The sequence below is a fragment of the Hyperoodon ampullatus genome (genome assembly GCF_949752795.1).
Source record: "Hyperoodon ampullatus genome assembly, chromosome: 8".
In the NCBI taxonomy this organism is placed as follows: Eukaryota; Metazoa; Chordata; class Mammalia; order Artiodactyla; family Ziphiidae; genus Hyperoodon; species Hyperoodon ampullatus.
In genome coordinates, this window is record NC_136921.1 from 26,305,610 (window position 1) to 26,325,113 (window position 19,504).

Consider the following 19,504-nt stretch of genomic DNA (forward strand, 5'->3'; position numbering starts at 1 on the left):
TGGAGGAAATGACATCTAATTTGTGATCTAACAGAGTGTTAAGATTTTAACCAAGTCTGAAGCATGGTAGGAAGAGTGTATCAGTGTGTGGTGAAGGGGTGTTACAGGTAAAGGGAACAGTGAGTGCAAAGACAAAAGAGCCAAGAGAATTTTCAGGTTGGTTTGGACAGAGTTCCAGGTGAGGAATTCCAAGAAAAGCAAGAGTGACATGCTGAGTCAAGTTACTTGAGGACATTTTTCAGCTGTAAGAGAGAGAGATGGTTCAGGACATGTACATGACAGCTTGTGTGTATGTGTGCATGTGTTGAAGAGTAATGGAAGATGATGAAATTATGGAAAGTGCATGAGGTCAAAGAGAGGAGAGGGATGTAACCGTTTTCCATGCCTACCTCTTGGACTAGGTCTGACTCTTTAAGGAGTATGGAGCTGAAGTTACCGAAGAAGTTCTGAAGGGGACTTTGAGGCTAGGGTCGCAACAATATCTACTGGTAGAGCTGGGGGCAAAATATGGTGCAGAGTTCAGAAGCAGGTAGAGCACTTTGCCAAGGCTGTGCACAAGACAGTCGTGCTCTGACATGGTGAGGAGGAGAGGATGGAAAGGCATCATTCACTCTTTTGAATTATCATAAGCTGCAACTTCTGAAGAACCAAGGCTGCTATCTGCAGCCTCAGCAAAGATAGGATTTCCACAGTGGCTCCAGCTTAAGGTTTAATGACTGCATATATCATTGAAGAGCCCTGAGAAAAAGAAGCAAGACAGTATTTATGAACATCTGCAGGCTCCCTTGGGAACCCCAGAAATATCTGGAAAAGGCTTCAAAGGGGCAAGTAGCAATAAGTGCTCTGCCAGCAGGTTGGGCCTAGAAACTGAAATTTGTGTCATTACTGTGACATCATATGTATCCCCAAGCCTATGAAGACAGCAGAAACTCAGAATACAGCTTATCAGTTTAAATAAAGCTAAACCATCCTCATGTTATAGGTATGCGATGATATCTGCTCCTTCTATGGTAATGTTGGGATAGAAAATGAGCCAAGGTATAAAGCAGGTATTTCTTTTTTTTTAGTTTTTGTTTTTTTTAATTTTTATTATTTTTAACATCTTTATTAGAGTATAATTGCTTTACAATGGTGTGTTAGTTTCTGCTTTATAACAAAGTGAATCAGTTTTACATATACATATATCCCCATATCTCCTCCCTCTTGTGTCTCTCTCCCACCCTCCCTATCCCACCCCTCTAGGTGGTCACAGATCACCGAGCTAATCTCCCTGTGTTATGCGGCTACTCCCCATTAGCTTTCTATTTTACGTTTGGTAGTGTATATATGTCCATGCCACTCTCTCACTTTGTCCCAGCTTACCTTTCCCCCTCCTCATATCCTCAAGTCTATTCTCTAGTAGGTCTGCATCTTTATTCCCATCTGCACCTAGGTTCTTCTGACCTTTTTTTTTTTTTTTTTTAGATTCCATATATATGTGTTAGCATAGGATATTTGTTTTTCTCTTTCTGACTTACTTCACTCTGTATGACAGTTTCTAGGTCCATCCACCTCACTACAAATAACTCAGTTTCGTTCCTTTTTATGGCTGAGTAATACTCCATTGTATATATGTGCCACATCTTCTTTATCCATTCATCTCTTGATGAACACTTAGGTTGCTTCCATGTCCTGGCTATTGTAAATAGAGCTGCAATGAACATTTTGGTACATGACTCCTTTTGAATTATGGTTTTCTCAGGGTATATGCTTTCTCTTATGTCCTTATGCTAGGACTAGAGATAAAGTCCTAGCATTCTGTCAGAGGGAGAGTACAAAGGTTGAAACAAGGACGTGGGCTTCCAAATCAACAATGGATTGAGATGTAAACTGGAAGCTGTGGTTCAGCACCTTCTGAAGATTTTGAGAAGGAAGGCCCCTGAGTAAGAGGAGCAGGGGTCAGAGGAAGTGTTGGGAAGTAGCTGGGTGACTTTCAGAGGGAATGTATGGTACACCATTTCAAGTTTTACATGTGCTGAGTAAGCATTTGCATAGATGGACCAAGTCCATTGACATCCAAATAAGATAGAGGCAGAATTGGATTGAATGACACATATTACATGTAAGCACTAAATTGGCTCAAATCACATGAGAGCTTTTAGTGTTCTAGGAATTTTACATTTTTTTCCATGGGAAGATATTTATTTAAAAATATTCAGTAGTTATCAATAAACTCAACTGCCGAGGCTCATATCTGAATATACCACACAGGAAAATAGTTATTGCGATTCTTTAGTTTTGTATTATGGAAAAAGTTTTGCTTTGTAAAGAGAATACCTCATAAAAATTGATATAATTGTCCTAAGAAGGAAACTATGGCATACATATTCCCACCCACTGAACTTTATGGTTTCCAGCCAGTAGCATGCGATTCTGTGAAACTAGAGAATATTAGAAATGATCTGTTTCTGTTTAGTTATAACTAAGGCCTCCCTATAGTGTTTGAATGTATTTGCATAATATGTATGCCCAGAGAAAGGCTCAGTTTCTATCTGTTGATCTAGAGGTAGCTGTATTAATAGGTTGCACACATCATTTATTTTTAACTAATTTATAAAGAGACACAGAGGATAACTACTACAACCCACAGACATATCCATTCTCATTGCAATCTACATCTTTATTGATCAGCTACCTAAGGAGTAGAAGTAATCCATTTTAGGTTTACTTCTCTAAGAGAGTATGAACACTACACAATTCACTCCTCCCATTTGTAATCATATTGACAAGAGGTCAGTGAGAGGGGAAAACAGTAGCATGTTTAGTATTCTCTTGATCTAGGCAGATGAGCTTTTCACCTGTAATTTATTTAGTAAGAAAGCAGTGGCTTCTCACATATACTTTTTAACTTACTCTTTTTGTTTATTAATTTTATTGTTTTCATTTTGTTGTTTCTTTAAGAGAAATTTTGGGTCTCAAGGAGGCTGTTCTGCAAGTTCTTCCAATGGAAATTTTCAAAAGCTTGCAAAAGGTGGTAAATAAAATTTCTGAAGAAATATTTGAAGAAATTGTAGGAAACAAGAAGAAAAAAATTCTGTTACCCCTGCCAGCCTCAGGAATCTTTACATAGTGTCCTCATTCACATTCCTTGGTACTCTAATATTACCATCTGGAGTTTGGCCTAACTGTTGCAGGGTTTGTTTTCCTCCTTCTTATCATAAATATCACAGATTTTACATTTGTTCTATTTACATTGCAAAGAAAAAGCTACTGTCTGGACAGCCTTTCAAACTTTTGGTCTTATTGTTTATTTAATCCAACCACAAACATGTACTGAGTGCCAGGTAAATGCCAGGAAATCTTCAAATTGTTGAAAGTACATAGTTGAATTCACAAATGTTGGTTTATAAAGTGCTTCCAGAGGTACTGTCCTAGGAAACCCAGAAAGACTAAAGTTTGTTTATAAGTTTTAAATGAGTATTTTGTACAAGAGTTTTCTCTTGGTTGAACTCTTAGAGCATTTATTGTCTATATAACAACAATTCACTTGTATATACTGTCTTTTTTTAGTTTTATATATGGTTTTATATAGTCTATTGATACCTACGGTCATATAGAGTAATGGTTAAGATTGTTGCCTTTGGAGTTAAGCTGCTTGCACTCAAATCTTGGTCCTTCTGGGCTTTGCCATGCACTAGCTATTACTCTTGGGCAAGTTATTTTACTTCTTTGTGTGTCAGCTTCCTCATCTTAAAATGGGAATAATAGTAGCAGAGATCTCATTGAGTTCTTGTAAATTCCTGTATATATAGCACTTAAAACAGTCCCCTGGCACCGAGTGTGTAAATAAATGTTAACTATTTAGTAGATACAAACATATATAATGAAAATATACACAGTTACGTTTGTCTTTCCCATGTGATTTCAGTGTTCTCAATTAACAAGAAATAGCTCCATGTTGTATCTTCCACAGTGACTATTACTATTATTGTTTGTTTAGATTCTTCTACATTGAAATTAGTACTAAATAGCAGATAATTTATGTTGTAAAGCCAATTTATAGCCTTTTACAAATAGTATTAATGTTCAATTCAGTCTTGTTTGCAGTGTCAAAGAGATGGAGTTAAGTTTGGTACCCTTCAATAGGGGAATAGACAACTGACAGTGCATGCCTGTGTTATACATGTGTATATGTCTGTGAATTCATATGTATAGTTCAGTGCAGCTATGAGAACTGGATTACATATAGCAACATGTTTGAATCTAAAAAAAAGCCTAATGAGTAAAACATGATCCTATTTAATACACAATACTATTTATATATTAGAAATAACACAAAGCACTTGTTAGAAAATATGGATAAGAAGAAATAAACATACGGATGATAGATTGAAAGGATATGTATTAAAAACATTATTGTTGGTATTTATGCTGGATAAAGAATGGGATTGATGTAGAGGATAGAGGGAAACAATGATCATAGTGTGCATGAATTATAGAGTGTGGTTAGCTTAAAATTCTGAGTACTTGAGATCCTAAAAGAAAACAAGTCACACACATTTCCTTAGGTTGGCTCCTAGAAAACAATCTCTGAGAAAAGTTTGCATGTAGGAAGTTTTTCTTAAGTGTTTTCAAGAAAAACACCTATCAGACAGTGAAAAAGCAGTATTAGGTAGAAGGAAAAGTTCAGCTATGATAAAACTGCAACAAAGGAATCATTCAATCCCATAGGGTGTCCCAGAACTAGAACAGGTCTTCATAGTTGTCAAGAGAGGTATGGCCTTTGTAACTCAACATCAACAAATTACTGGATGTGGGCTGCCTCCAGTGAGAGGATGAGCCCCTGGCAAAGCAGCTCCCCTTGTAGTTGGGTTGGCGGTGTCACTGCCTCAAAAGAAAGGCAGCCAAGATGAGAGCCCTCAGCAGTCAAACTCCCAGAAGCTGAGGTTAGGAGAGTTTGGGCCTGAAGAGGTTTCTGGGTGGCACACCATAGTATCTACTACATGCATGTATGGATACACACACACATACACACACACAAATGTATTATTGGAACTAAATTTGAAAGCTGTATTTCAAATAGCAACCAATAATGTTTTCACTACACACTATTAAAATGGTGGAAATTCAGTTGTCCTCAATATTGCAAAATCTTCTTAAGAACTGCAACCTGACCAAGTCTCTTAAAGATCATAGGTGCAGTTGGAAAATGTGAGAATTAAACTGGAGTATTAATACCAAGGCAGTCTGGGACAACCATGTGAATCTGCTTTTCTTCCTGAGCAGCCTAAGAGGAAGAACATTCAGGGACAAATAGAATGAGAAACTGAAGTCACCACACCCAACAATGCTGAGTAATCAGTAGGTGTTTTAGTTGGCTGCCTTTTCTTTCTCTTATAGTGGTTGAATTGTATTTTTCATCAGAATGATGAATTTGAGATCATTTATTTAACACATGGTATCTTAGAATATTGAATGTTCTAGGTGTTTTACAAACATTAAGGCATTGAATCCTCAAGACAATCCTCAGGGTAGATACTATTATTATCCCCATTTAATGAATAAAGAAAAGGAAACACAAATAAATTGACCAAGATCACACAGATAGTAAGTAGCCAGGGTTTAAACATCAGATGCACTAAACTGACTTTTAGTAAAACGTGTTCACTGTTCTCACTACACATTTGAAGGGAGACATCTACTCTACCTCTTCCTTTACTGTTACCTGTGTCTATTATTGGCCACCACTTAATATTTTAGATAGATATATTTTCCAGTTCCATCATGGAATAAAGATTTAAAGCTAGAGAACACCTCAGAGATCATTTAGGCCAATTTGTGACTTTTATAGAAGAGGCGAATTGAGTACCTGTGGTCATAAACCTTCTGAGCAGCATGTCTGGGACTTCTTCTCTTTTGCAACACTAAGTTCTGTGTTCTTTCTACTGTGCCACGAACCAGCTTTGGCTGGTTGAAAAGACTTCTCAGTTGATTCAATCACAGAGCCCCCTTAGTTTCTCTCCATGCACTATTTGGATAAAGTCAGTCACTTCATCCAAAAAGGTCTTTTTCTTCCCTTGAACATGCTCATATATTTAGCCCTAATAGTAGAGAGCATTAGAGTTAGATTTTTTTTTCCCCTCACGGGTAGAATTGCTTTCAGAAGGAAAGGTAGAAAAGAGGAGCGATTTTCATCTGAAGGTAGTTTTCCTGAAGCTTCCTGTTATTCAGAAAGCTTCCGGTTATTAGAATGAAAACAGAAAAGAATGTACTCTTGCTAATTCCAGAGATTAATGCCTATGAGAACTGACTACAGCTTGAAATTTTTAGCTCCACACACGTGTTTGATGAAAATGTCGCCTGGACTATATATGGGAAGCAAATATTTATTGACAGAAATAGTCTGGTCTCTCTTGACTTCCGTTAGCTTCCTGCAGCTGGGGAGAATGCACTTTAACGTTGGATTAAAGCATAATCATGATGCATTTTTTCTAGACAGCTGTGAGTCAATATCATAAGACTGAAAAGAAGGTCATTGCTAGGTGTTCATCGATACCAATATTTTAAAATTGTCAGTGACTGATTTTTTTCCATAGAGCAGTTTATATGAGTCAATTCTAACCAGAGATTAAAACTTTAAATTCAGTTGTAATAAAATTATCCTTGGATTTTGTATTAAAGTGCATTTCTGAAGGTCAAGAGTAAAATTTGACTTTCCCTAGTGAGTTTGTGTTTATTGATGCATATTGTAAGAGGTATGAGCAAAACAGAAAGTAAGTAAGCAGTCTTGAAAACTCATTAAGGCATTTAGAGCAAGTATGAAAATGGTAAAGTTCTGAGTGGTGTGGTGATAGTAAATTTGAGTAGTTTGAGTAAAATCAGAATTGCAGCACTTGGATCAAGAAGTAGACAAAATGCCCCGAAAACACCTCCACCCAGAATGCCCCTCAGCACTGAGTGATAAAAGGCAGATTCTTTGGTACAGAAAATCTACTATTTTATTCACCCATGGAAAACATCCTGCAGCATTGAAAACGTTTTGACCTATCCTGTTTATGACTTTTATCTTCACTAAATTCCTGAATATGTGATATGTTTATGGAAAGCACCAAATCTTTTATTAGATTCTTTAATTTTTCCTTCTCCTTATATGACAGCACCCTCAGGTGCATCATTATTAAAATAATATTTTGAACAGTAATTATTCCGAAACTTGTAGCCACACATTAATAATGATGGGCAGGTTATGGGTATATGTATCACCATTTGCAAACATTTATTGAACACCCACTCTGATATATTAGTTGAGGTTCACAGATTTTCTGAAATAGGCAATTCAAGTTAATGAGGGCAAGTGATTCTTATGCACTAGGACTGTTGATATATATCTGTGGGACAACATTGCATGTTCTATGCTTATTACATGCCACTTACTCCTTAAGTGCTTTACATACTATTTAATCATCAAAACAACCTTTGTGATAAGTGCTATTATGTCTGTTTTAGAGAGGAAGAAGATGAGTGACAGAGAGGTTTATTAACTTGCTAGAGTCACACAGCAAGAACATGGCAGAGCTGGGGTTCTAGCCAAGCAATCAACTCCAGAATCTATTCTCAAACACACTCCACCATCCTGCATACCCTGTAGTCAAAGCAAGAACTGAGTTTCCAATTTACAAAATTTAAACTCCTTCTAAATTATAAAAGATTCTATAATTTAGCTGATTTTTAAATATAAATACAAACACATCAGTCACCTTCATTATTCCCTGAGTTCATAGAAACATTTGATAATATTTATTTTTTTCTGCAAAAGTACTAGGATCTCTTGAAACTATATGACTTCACTGTGTACATTAATTTCTATATACCCACTCTACCTGGTGACCCATCAAGAGATGAGATAGGCTTAAATATGCAGACTTTAAGTCCCACACCAAGGGACCAAATCCTGGTTCTACCACTCATTAAATAGATGACTTGGAGCAAGTAACTTGACCTCTCTTAGCCTTGGTTTTCTCACATTTAAAATGAGATGAAAATAGTATGTGTCTATAGGATTAAGTTAACCTACCAATGTAGAGGTGTTTAGTTTAATGCCTGCCATATTCTAAGAATCAGTCAATGTTAGCTGAGGTTGTTGTCGGTGTTCATATTCCCATCATGTACTCCACCTGAGCTCGCACAGCAAGGACATGGGAGTTGCTACAGGGCAGAGTAAGAGGATCCTTTTCAACCAATGCAGTATCCCTCTATCATCTTCAAACTTCATGGGACTTCATCCAGTTTATTTTTGTCACTGCTGTTTCTAATAACTGTCTTCCTCCTTAATCTCTTCACACTCTGATTTAAGGAGTAATTTTATTTTGAAGGAATTTACCAGAGAATGTGATTCTAATGAGATCTTCTGGTAAGAAAATCCTATTTCAATGACTGTGATGTGGAGAAACCTATTGTGAGCAATACATAGAATTCAACACTCTAATTCAGGGTGTGAGAGTGGGACTAAGATAGCAGTCATAATTAATGATTTGAAAGTGTGCATTTTTATGATGGTATTTCATAGTTACAAAGCAACCATACAAATGTATTTTTTTGATGGTTTGGTAAGGAGGTGGATGCTTCTGTTTTTATTTCTTTTGATCAAGGTCAGGTGGCTAGGAGAAACAATAGAGATTATCGTCTGGTTTCCTGAATTTATTTCTCATTATTTTGAAGAAAATACTTTTTTATGGACAAATAGTATTGAGGTTCAGAATAGTCTATCACCTCCTGAGGCTTTGTGTATAGATTGTCAAAGATCTTTTGGAGTTTTTGAGGCTTTGCTTATACTGTAGAATGTGACTTTAGAGTCTTAAGTCCCTTGGTGAATGTTAGTTCCCTACTGGTAGAGTATATATTTCTTAAATATATTTACATTAGGATAAAATCTAGTTAAGGGAATCATTATCCAAATGATTATCTAAATTACATTATCTAAATTACAAAAGTCAAAAGCATAAACTTATTCTCAGTTTACTCTCTTCTTCATTGTTCAGTCATTTACCAAGGATGTTTATTTTATTTTATGAATGTACCTTGAAATTGTTCTCTCCCTAGTTCCTTCTGGCCTAGTTTAGTTGAAGATTCAGACATTCATGCATGTAGGAGCTGGATGATTATAATAACTAATAAAAGCAGAACTCCTGAAAAGTGATAGTAGGTGGTAGGACCCTGGCAAACTGGGGACCAGATGCCCTTAATGGAGTATAGCCAGTAACCAGCTAAAGAGTATGTTTGAAACTTTCCCAGTGTGGGAATAAAAAAACGTGAAAAATGGATACAACTCATGGATGGTCATTTTACAACCTTTATTTCACTCTCATCACTTTTCTTCTGTAATGTGGCAGACTCCTGACTTTAGCTATATTTGTGTGCAATCCATCCTCTCTACTGGCACCAGGTGATGTTTTCAAGGCTCCAATGATAATTGTGTCACTCTCCTTCTTAAAAACAAACTCCCACATCACCACATTGAATGCTGCATAAAGTGTGAAGTTCAAATTCTCTATCATGACATATAAGGGGACCCTCTTAGATCTAGTCTCTTCTTACCTTTTCAGGCTCACCACTCACCATATACATAATGCTTCAGAAATACAGAATTATATACCTTTGTCCAAGTACACTATGCTATTGATGACCCTGTGCTTGTTCTCTCTAACAGCAATTTTTCCCTCATTTTGTCCAACTGGTGGACATCCATCCTTCAAACCATACTTAGGCCTCAGTACCTCTCTGAAGCTTCTCCTCTCATGCATACTTGCTAAGCTATACTACAGATGGTCCTCAAAATACAGCTCTCCTTAAACGCCTTACATGCATCACTGATCCATTCAAGTTTATACTCCATATGTGCCCACTTTGCTAATGAGCTTCTGGCCTCCTTTAATGCACAGAACTTCTCTGACTCTCTTTTGTCTTTCTGATGTCTAGCACAGTGATTGGCATACAGTATGTGTTCTGTAAGTATGTGTGGATCTGAATATTAACTTGTTGCCAATACTCTTTACATATTCTGTTATGAAGATGGTAAGAAAGAGAATGATGATTGTTTTTTGTGGACACTTCCTACAGGGACAAAATTATTGAACATACTTTATCTCCAAGGCAATAAGTCTATTTTTTTTTATCTTTTAAAGCATGCAAGGGCTATTTGTTTTCACTTTATTCTAAAAATTTCCAATTTGGCGTAATCAAAGAGAAAGCACTGTTTAGGAAAGAGGGAAAGAACCCCATAAATACCAGTTGTGGGTTGATATCAGAAAACACTAATACATATGATGTCACCCAACTACTGACTGATTGCACCATATCAGGCAGAATCTCCACTGGTTGTGTTTAATGGGCATTTATATAGTGCTTGGCTCATGATGCTGTTTGAAGCAATATTCTCTTTCCACTACACCTGGTAGACAGTTTATAATTTTTTGACCTCTGTGATTTATGTCTCAGTTTATCTCAGCTTTTGTTTTGATATCAGAAACTGTTAATCCTTCAAAGTCCTGCAGTTGTAATGTTAACCGCCAGGATCACTGATTTACAATTGGCATGAGAGCATACTTCAACCATTTTATAACACTTCTGACTTGTTTTTACCACTGAAATCCTCAAACATAGAATTTTTCCTAACTCTTCAACAAAAAATATGTTCACTCAAGCAAAGGATGTTCATTCTAATCTGGGCCTCTGGGTTCATTTCCTTGGTTTTACATCAACCTTTTAGTTAAGGCTAGTGGTTCATGACTCTTGGTTTCTCTATTGATGAAACACAATTAATAATTATTGTTTCTATGGATTATTTTCTATTTGTATATATTTTAATATATATGTTATGTACACATATAACACATATGTATACATGTGTATATGTACATATACATGTAGATGTGTATGTGTATGTTGAGGGAAGAATCAGTTATATTTCTTGTTGCTGATCAGCAATATATTTTATTTTTAATTACAGTATATGTTTTATGAAGAAAACATATTAAAGGTTAACTTAAGGGTCATTATTAATAATGTAATTTTACTTGTGGATTCTCACAATGACTACTGTCATCAAAGCTATTTTTTTTAATTATAGGCTTTTAATGTCCCTAGGGCAAACTTCATTTTTTTTGCATAATTAATAAGAATAATATGATTCTTCAGACTTGATAGAACCTATAAAGGTGAATTTGCCTCCATTAAACCTTCATATGAAATACTTCTGAAAAGTATGGAGAGCTGCATTTGTTTGGAGCAGGTGTATGGGGGAAGATGACATGAAACAGAAGTTATTGAGGAGAAAACAATTAAGAATATGTGGGTCAGTCCAAGTACATGTTAGCTTATCTACTAAGACACGTGCATACCTCACTAATGAAAGTGTTTGCAAAAGAATATAAAGTGTCTGGGAATAAATGGTCAAACATTTAGCTCATATGCAGGTAATTCATTCTGCGTTACAGAGCTTTAGTGGAAAAAAAGCCAAAAGCTTTTTTGTGGTTTGCTTTTTAATTCCACATTTTCCATAATTTTGAAAATATTCTCAGATGCTGACATTACTTAGAGAAATCAAGCACTTGCAACTGAACGCTAGGAAACACCTTTTTTGACAATGCAAAAGCATAGGCATTAACTGACTCTGGGGAATTTGGTGTTTTTCAGGGAATGATGTACCTGGAAGAAAGACGGCTTGTTCATCGGGATTTGGCAGCCCGTAATGTCTTAGTGAAGTCTCCAAACCATGTAAAAATCACGGATTTTGGACTAGCCAGGCTCTTGGAAGGTGATGAAAAAGAGTATAATGCTGATGGAGGAAAGGTGGGTGTCTTTTTGAGAGCAAATATTGCTTTAAAATATAGTATAATACCCTTTTATCGCCTTATATGTTATAGGAAGAAATCAATTAACCTGAGGTTTAAGAGATTATAAAATCCCAATTCCACCATTTGCCTTCTCTCCCACCCAGGGTTAAAATTTATTTATTTATTTATTTATTTATTTATTTATATACACATACATACATACATATATATACACATATATATATATGTACATATGGGAACATACAGACACATATATATACAATATATAATATATAATATATAGGATGTATTACCTACTTCCATTTCTCAAAAGTAGCTAAAATAAGACAATGTGTGTCTGGACCCAAGTTATCTTTATGTCAGTTCCAGTGTTAGAGAGTTGGTGGCTCCCTAGGAACTCTAGAGATTATACTTTAATCCAGGGCCATAGAAATTGTTTCATTAATCCTAATAATTTAAGACTATTACAGAGAGATCAGAGAGATACAACTTCTTTCTCATAGACTAGAGAGAAGTTTCAGTGCGACCAAGAACCATAACTATTGGAAAGTTGGTCATCTTATTTAACGTCTAATCCTCCTACACCAGAAGCAACAGATTCCTCTGGCTCTATTTTTTTTTTTTTTTAGTTTTCATTGTAGCATATGACTTACCAATTTCTTTCTTTCTTTATTTTAACAATTTTATTGGAGTATAATTGCTTTACAATGGTGTGTTAGTTTCTGCTGTATAACAAAGTGAATCAGCTATACGTATACATATATCCCCATATCTCCTCCCTCTTGCATCTCCCTCCCACCTTCCCTATCCCACCCTTCTAGGTGGACACAGATCCCTTAGCTGATCTCCCTGTGCTATGTGGCTTCTTCCCACTACCTATCTATTTTACATTTGGTACTGTATATATGTCCATGCCACTCTATCACTTCATCCCAGCTTGCCCTTCCCCCCTCCCCCGTGTCCTCAAATCCACTCTCTACATCTATGTCTTTATTCCTGTCATGCCCCTAGGTTCTTCAGAAGCAATTTTTTGTTTGTTTGTTTTTAGATTCCAAATATGTGTCAGCATACGGTATTTGATTTTCTTTTTCTGACTTACTTCACTCTGTATGACAGTCACTATGTCCATCCACCTCATGACAAATTACTCAATTTCGTTTCTTTTTATGGTTGAGTAATATTCCATTGTATATATGTGCCACATCTTCTTTATCCATTCATCTGTCTATGGACACTTAGGCTGCTTCTGTGTCCTGCTATTGTAAATAGAGCTGCAATGAACATTGGGGTACATGACTCTTTTTCAGTATGGTTTTCTCAGGGTATATGCCCAGTACTGGGATTCCTGGGTTGTATGGTAGTTCTATTTTTAGATTTATAAAGAACCTCACTAGTGTTCTCTATAGTGGCTGTATCAATTTATATTCCCACCAACAGTGCAAGAGGGTTCCCTTTACTCCACACCCTCTCCAGCATTTCTTGTTTGCAGATTTTTTGATGATGGCCATTCTGACCAGTGTGAGGTGACACCTTATTGTAGTTTTCATTGGCATTTCTCTAAAGATTAGTGATGTTGAGCATCCTTTCATGTGTTTGATGGCAATCTGTATATTTTCTTTGGAGAAATGTCTATTTAGGTCTTCTGCCCATGTTTTGATTGGGTTTTTTGGTTGTTTTTTTTTTTGTTATTGAGCTGCATAAGCTGCTTGTATATGCTGGAGATTAATCCTTTGTCAGTTGCTTCATTTACAAATATTTTCTCCCATTCTGAGGGTTGACTTTTCGTCTTGGTTATAGTTTCCTTTGTTGTGCAAGAGCTTTTAAGTTTCATTAGGTCCCAATTGTTTATTTTTGTTTTTATTTCTGCTTCACTAAGAGGTGGGTCAAAAGGATCTTGCTGTGATTTCTGTCATAGAGTGTTCTGCCTATATTTTCCTCTAAGAGTTCTATAGTGTCTGGCTTTACATTTAGGTCTTTAATCCATTTTGAGTTTATTTTTGTGTATGGTGGTAGGGAGTATTCTAATTTCATTCTTTTTCATGTAGCTGTCCAGTTTTCCCAGCACCACTTATTGAAGAGGCTGTCTTTTCTCCATTGTATATTTCTTCCTCCTTTATCAAAGATAAGGTGACCATATGTGCATGGGTTTATCTCTGGGCTTTCTATCCTGTTCCACTGATCTCTATTTCTGTTTTTGCACAAGTACCATGCTGTCTTGATTAATGTAGCTTTGTAGTATAGTCTGAAGTCAGGGAGCTTGATTCCTCCAGCTCTGTTTTTCTTTCTCAAGTTTGCTTTGGCTATTGAGGGTCTTTGTGTTTCCATACAAATTGTGAATTTTTTTGTTCTAGTTCTGTGAAAAATGCCATTGGTAGTTTGATAGGGATTGCATTGAATCTGTAGATTGCTTTGGGTAGTATAGTCATTTTCAGTGTTGATTCTTCCAATCCAAGAACATGGTATATCTCTCCATCAGTTTGTATCATCTTTAATTTCTTCCATCACTGTCTTATAGCTTTCTGCATACAGGTATTTTGTCTCCTTAGGTAGGTTTATTCCTAGGTATTTTATTCTTTTTGTTGCAATGGAAAATGAGAGTCTTTCCTTAATTTCTCTCCCAGATTTTTCATCATTAGCATAGAGGAATGAAAGAGACTTCTGTGCATTAATTTTGTATCCTGCTACTTTACCAAATGCATTGATTAGCTCTAGTATTCTTCTGGTAGCATCTTTAGGATTCTCTATGTATAGTATCATGTATAGTATCATCTGAAAACAGTGACAGTTTTACTTCTTCTTTTCCATTTTGTATTCTTCTTATTTCTTTTTCTTCTCTGCTGTGGCTAAAACTTCTAAAACTATGTTGAATGATAATGGTGAGAGTGGGCAACCTTGTTTTGTTCCTGATCTTAGTGGAAATGGTTTCACTTTTTCACCATTGAGAACGGTGTTGGCTGTGAGTTGGTCATATATGGCCTTTATTATATTGAGGTAATTTCCCTCTATCCCTACTTTCTGGAGGGTATTTATCATAAATGGGTGTTGAATCTGTTGAAAACTTTTTCTGCATCTATTGAGAGGATCATATGGTTTTTCTCCTTCAGTTTGTTAATATGGTGTATCACATTGATTGATTTACCTATTATGAAGAATCCTTGCATTCCTGGGATAAACCCCACTTGATGATGGTGTATGATCCTTTTAATGTGCTGTTGGATTCTGTTTGCCAGTATTTTGTTGAGGGTTTTTGCATCTATGTTTATCAGTGATATTGGTCTGTAGTTTCCTTTTTTTATGACATCTTTCTCTGATTTGGTATCAGGGTGATAGTAGCCTCATAGAATGAGTTTTGGATTGTTCCTCCTTTTGCTATATTTTGGAAGAGTTTGAGAAGGATAGGTGTTAGCTCTTCTCTAAATATTTCATAGAATTCACCTGTGAAGACTTCTGGTCCTGGGCTTTTTTTGTTTGATGATTTTTAATCACAGTTTTAATTTCAGTGCTTCTGAATGGTCTGGTTGTATTTTCTATTTCTTCCTGGTTCTGTCTCAGAAAGTTGTGTTTTTCTAAGAATTTGTCCATTTCTTCCAGGTCCTCCATTTTATTGGCATATGGTTGCTTGTAGTAATCTCTCATGACCCTTTGTATTTCTGCAGTGTCAGTTGTTACTTCTCCTTTTTCATTTCTAACTCTGTTGACTTGAGTCTTCTCCCTTTTTTTCTTGATGAGTCTGGCTAATGGTTTATCAACTTTGTTTATCTTCTCAAAGAATCAGCTTTTAGTTTTATTGATCTTTGCTACCATTTCCTTCATTTCCTTTTCATTTATTTCTGATCTGATCTTTATGATTTCTTTCCTTTGGTTAACATTGGATTTTGTTTATTCTTCTTCCTCTATTTGCTTTTGGTGTTAGGTTAGGGTGTTTATTTGAGAAGTCCCTTGTTTCTTAAAGTAGGATTGTATTGCTATAAACTTCCCACTTAGAACTGCTTTTGCTGCATCCCATAGGTTTTGGGTCATCATGTTTTCACTGTAATTTGTTTCTAAGTATTTTTTTTATTTCCTCTTTGATTTCTTCAGTGATCTCTTGATTATTTTGTAGTGTATTGGTTAGCCTCCATGTGTTTTTATTTTTTACATATTTTTCCTGTAACTGATATCTGGTCTCGTAGCATTGTGGTCAGAAAATATACTAGATAAAATTTCAATTTTGTTAAATTTACCAAGGCTTGACTTGTGACACAATTATGATCTATCCAAAAAATGTTTCATGAGCACTTGAGAAGAAAGTATATTCTGTTGTGTTTGGAAGGAATGTCCTATAAATATCAATTAAGTCCATCTTATTTAATTTATCATTTAAGGCTTGTGTCTCCTTATTTATTTTCATTTCAGATGATCAGTCCATTGGGGAAAATAGGGTGTTAAACTCCCCTTCTATGATTGCATTACTGTTGATTTCCCCTTTTATGGCTGTTAGCATTTGCCTTATGTATTGAGGTGCTCCTATGTTGGGTGCATAAATATTTACAACTGTTATATCTTCTCCTTGGTTTGGTCCCATGATCATTATGTAAAGTCCTTCTTTGTCTCTTGTAATAGTCTTTATTTTAAAGTCAATTTTGTCTGATATGAGAATTGCTACTCCAGCTTTCTTTTGATTTCCGTTTGTATGGAATATCTTTTTCCATCCCCTAACTTTCAGTCTGTATGTGTCCCTAGGTCTGATGTGGGTCTCTTGTAGACAGCATATATATGAATCTTGTTTTTGTATCCATTCAGCCAGTCTATTTCTTTTGGTTGGAGCATTTAATCCATTTACATTTAAGATAGTTATCAATATGTATGTTCCTATTACCATTTTCTTAATTGTTTTGGGTTTGTTATTGTAGGTCTTTTCTTTCTCTTATGTTTCCTGCCTAGAGAAGTTCCTTTAGCATTTGTTGTTAAGCTGGTTTGATGGTGCTGTATTGTCTTAGCTTTTGCTTGTCTGTAAAGGTTTTAATTTCTTCATCGCATCTGAATTAGATTTGTGCTGGGTAGAGTAATCTTTGCTGCAGTTTTTTTCCCTTTCATCACTTTAAACCTGTCCTGCCAGGCACTTCTGGCTTGCAGAGTTTCTGCTGAAAGATCAGTTCTTAACCTTATGGGGATTCCCTTGTATATTTTCACTTTTTTTTTTTTTTTTTTTTTTTTTTCTTTTTTTTTTTTTTTTTTTGCGGTACGCGGGCCTCTCACTGTTGTGGCCTCTCCCGTTGCCGAGCACAGGCTTCGGACGCGCAGGCTCAGCGGCCACGGCTCACGGGCCCAGCCGCTCCACGGCATGTGGGATCTTCCCAGACCGGGGCACGAACCCGTGTCCCCTGCATCAGCAGGCAGACTCCCAACCACTGTGCCACCAGGGAAGCATCCTTGTATATTATTTGTTGCTTTTCCCTTGCTGCTTTTAATACTTTTTCTTTGTATTTAATTTTTGATAGTTTGATTAACATGTGTCTTGGCCTGTTTCTCCTTGGATTTATCCCATGTGGGACTGTCTGTGCTTCCTGTACTTGACTGACTGTTTCCTTTCCTACATTAGGGACGTTTTCAACTATAATCTCTTCAAATTTTTTTCATTCCCATATTCTTTTTCTTTTCTTCTTCTGGGACCCCTATAATTCAAATGTTGGTGTGTTTAATATTGTCCCAGAGGTCTCTGTGACTGTCTTCAATTCTTTTCATTCTTTTCTCTTTATTCTGCTCTGTGGTAGTTATTTCCATTATTTTATCTTCCAGGTCACTTATCCCTTCTTCTGCCTCAATTATTCTGCTATTGATTCCTTCTAGAGAATTTTTAATTTCATTTATTGTGCTATTCATCATTGTTTGTTTGCTCTTTACTTCTTCTAGGTCCTTGTTAAACATTTCTTGTATTTTCTCCATTCTATTTCCAAGATTTTCGATCATCTTTACAATCATTACTCTGCATTCTTTTTCAGGTAGACTGCCTATTTCCTCCTCATTTGTTTAGTCTGGTGGGTTTTTACCTTGCTCCTTCGTCTGCTGCATATTTTTCTGTCTTCTCATTTTGCTTAACTTACTGCATTTGGGGTCTCCTTTTCACAGGCTGCATATTCGTAATTCCCATTGTTTTTGGTGTCTACCCCCCATTGATAAGGTTGGTTCAGTGGGTTGTGTGAGCTTCCTGGTGGAGGTGACTGGTGCCTATGTTCTGGTGGATGAGGCTGGGTCTCTTCTCTCTGTGGGGCAGGACCATGATTGGTGGTGTGTTTTGGGGTGTCTGTGAACTTAGTATGATTTTAGGCAGCCTCTCTGCTAATGGGTGGGGTTGTGTTCCTGTCTTGCTAGTTGTTTGGCATGGGTGTCCAGCACTGCAGCTTGCTGGTTGTTGAATTGAGCTGGGTGTGAGCATTGAGATGGAGATCTTTGGGAGAGTTTTCACCATTTGACATTACGTGGGTCCAGGAGATCTCTGGTGGACCAATGTCCTGAACTTGGCTCTCCCACTTAAGAGGTTCAGGTCTTGCACCTGGCTGGAGCACCAAGACCCTGTCAGCCACGCTGCTCAGAAGAAAAGAGAGACAAAAAAGAAAGGAAAAAAATAAAATAATTAAAATAAAAAATATAAAAATTAAACAGTAATAAAAAAAGGAAAGAAAGAAGAGAGCAACCAAACCAATTAATAAATCTATTAATGATAACAAGCTCTAAAAACTATGCAAAGGGCTTCCGTGGTGGTGCAGTTGTTGAGAGTCCGCCTGCCGATGCAGGGGACGTGGGTTCATGCCCCAGTCCGGGAAGATCCCACATGCCGCAGAGCAGCTGGGCCTGTGAGCCATGGCTGCTGAGCCTGCGCGTCCGGAGCCTGTGCTCCGCAATGGGAGAGGACACAACAGTGAGAGGCCTGCGTACCGCAAAAAAAAAAAAAGAAAAACAAACAAACAAACAAAAAAAACCTATGCAAAAAAAAAAAAAAAATGGACAGACAGAATCCTGGATAAATGGTAAAAGCAAAGCTGTATAGACAAAATCACACAAAGAAGTATACACATACACACTTACAAAAAGAGAAATAGGAAAAATATATATATATATATACAATAGAAAAAAAAAGGGAAAGATCAACCAAATCAATAAACAAATCTACCAGTGATAATAAGCTCTAAATACTAAACCAAGATAAACATAAAACCAGAAACAAATTATATGCAAAAAGCTAACCCCAAGTCTACAGTTGCTCCCAAAATCCACCGCCTAAATTTTGGTATGATCATTGTCTATTCAGGCATTCCACAGATGCAGGGTACATCAAGTTGATTGTGGAGATTTAATCTGCTGCTCCTGTGGATGCTGGGAGAGATTTCCCTTTTCCTTCTTTTTTCACACATCTCCTGGTGTTCAGCTTTGGATTTAGCTCCACCTCTGCATGTAGGTCATCTGAGGGCATCAGTTCCCCACCCAGACAGGAGGGGGTTAAAAGAGCAGTTGATAAGGGGGCTCTGGCTCACTCAGGCTGGGGGGGGGCGAGATGGGTATGGAATGTGGGGTGAGCCTAAGGTGACAGAGGCCTGCATGACATTGCCTCAGCCTGAGGTATGCCATGTGTTCTCACAGGCAAGTTGTCCCTGGATCGCTGGACCCTGTCAGTGGCATGCTGCACAAGCTCCCGG

The 19,504-nt window shown here is 36.8% G+C and overlaps 1 protein-coding gene across 2 annotated transcripts in view; it reads left to right on the forward strand.

The window, feature by feature from the left end:
- The window catches only part of ERBB4 (erb-b2 receptor tyrosine kinase 4), a gene marked incomplete at both ends in the record, with an annotated part of 1,160,630 nt that overhangs the window by 1,097,043 nt on the left and 44,083 nt on the right, over positions 1-19,504 (forward strand). For both annotated transcript variants that reach the window (XM_079710036.1, XM_079710037.1), the window contains one exon: positions 11,671-11,826. In XM_079710036.1, coding sequence (XP_079566162.1) covers positions 11,671-11,826 — 156 coding nt within the window. The remainder of the gene's footprint in view (positions 1-11,670; positions 11,827-19,504) is intronic.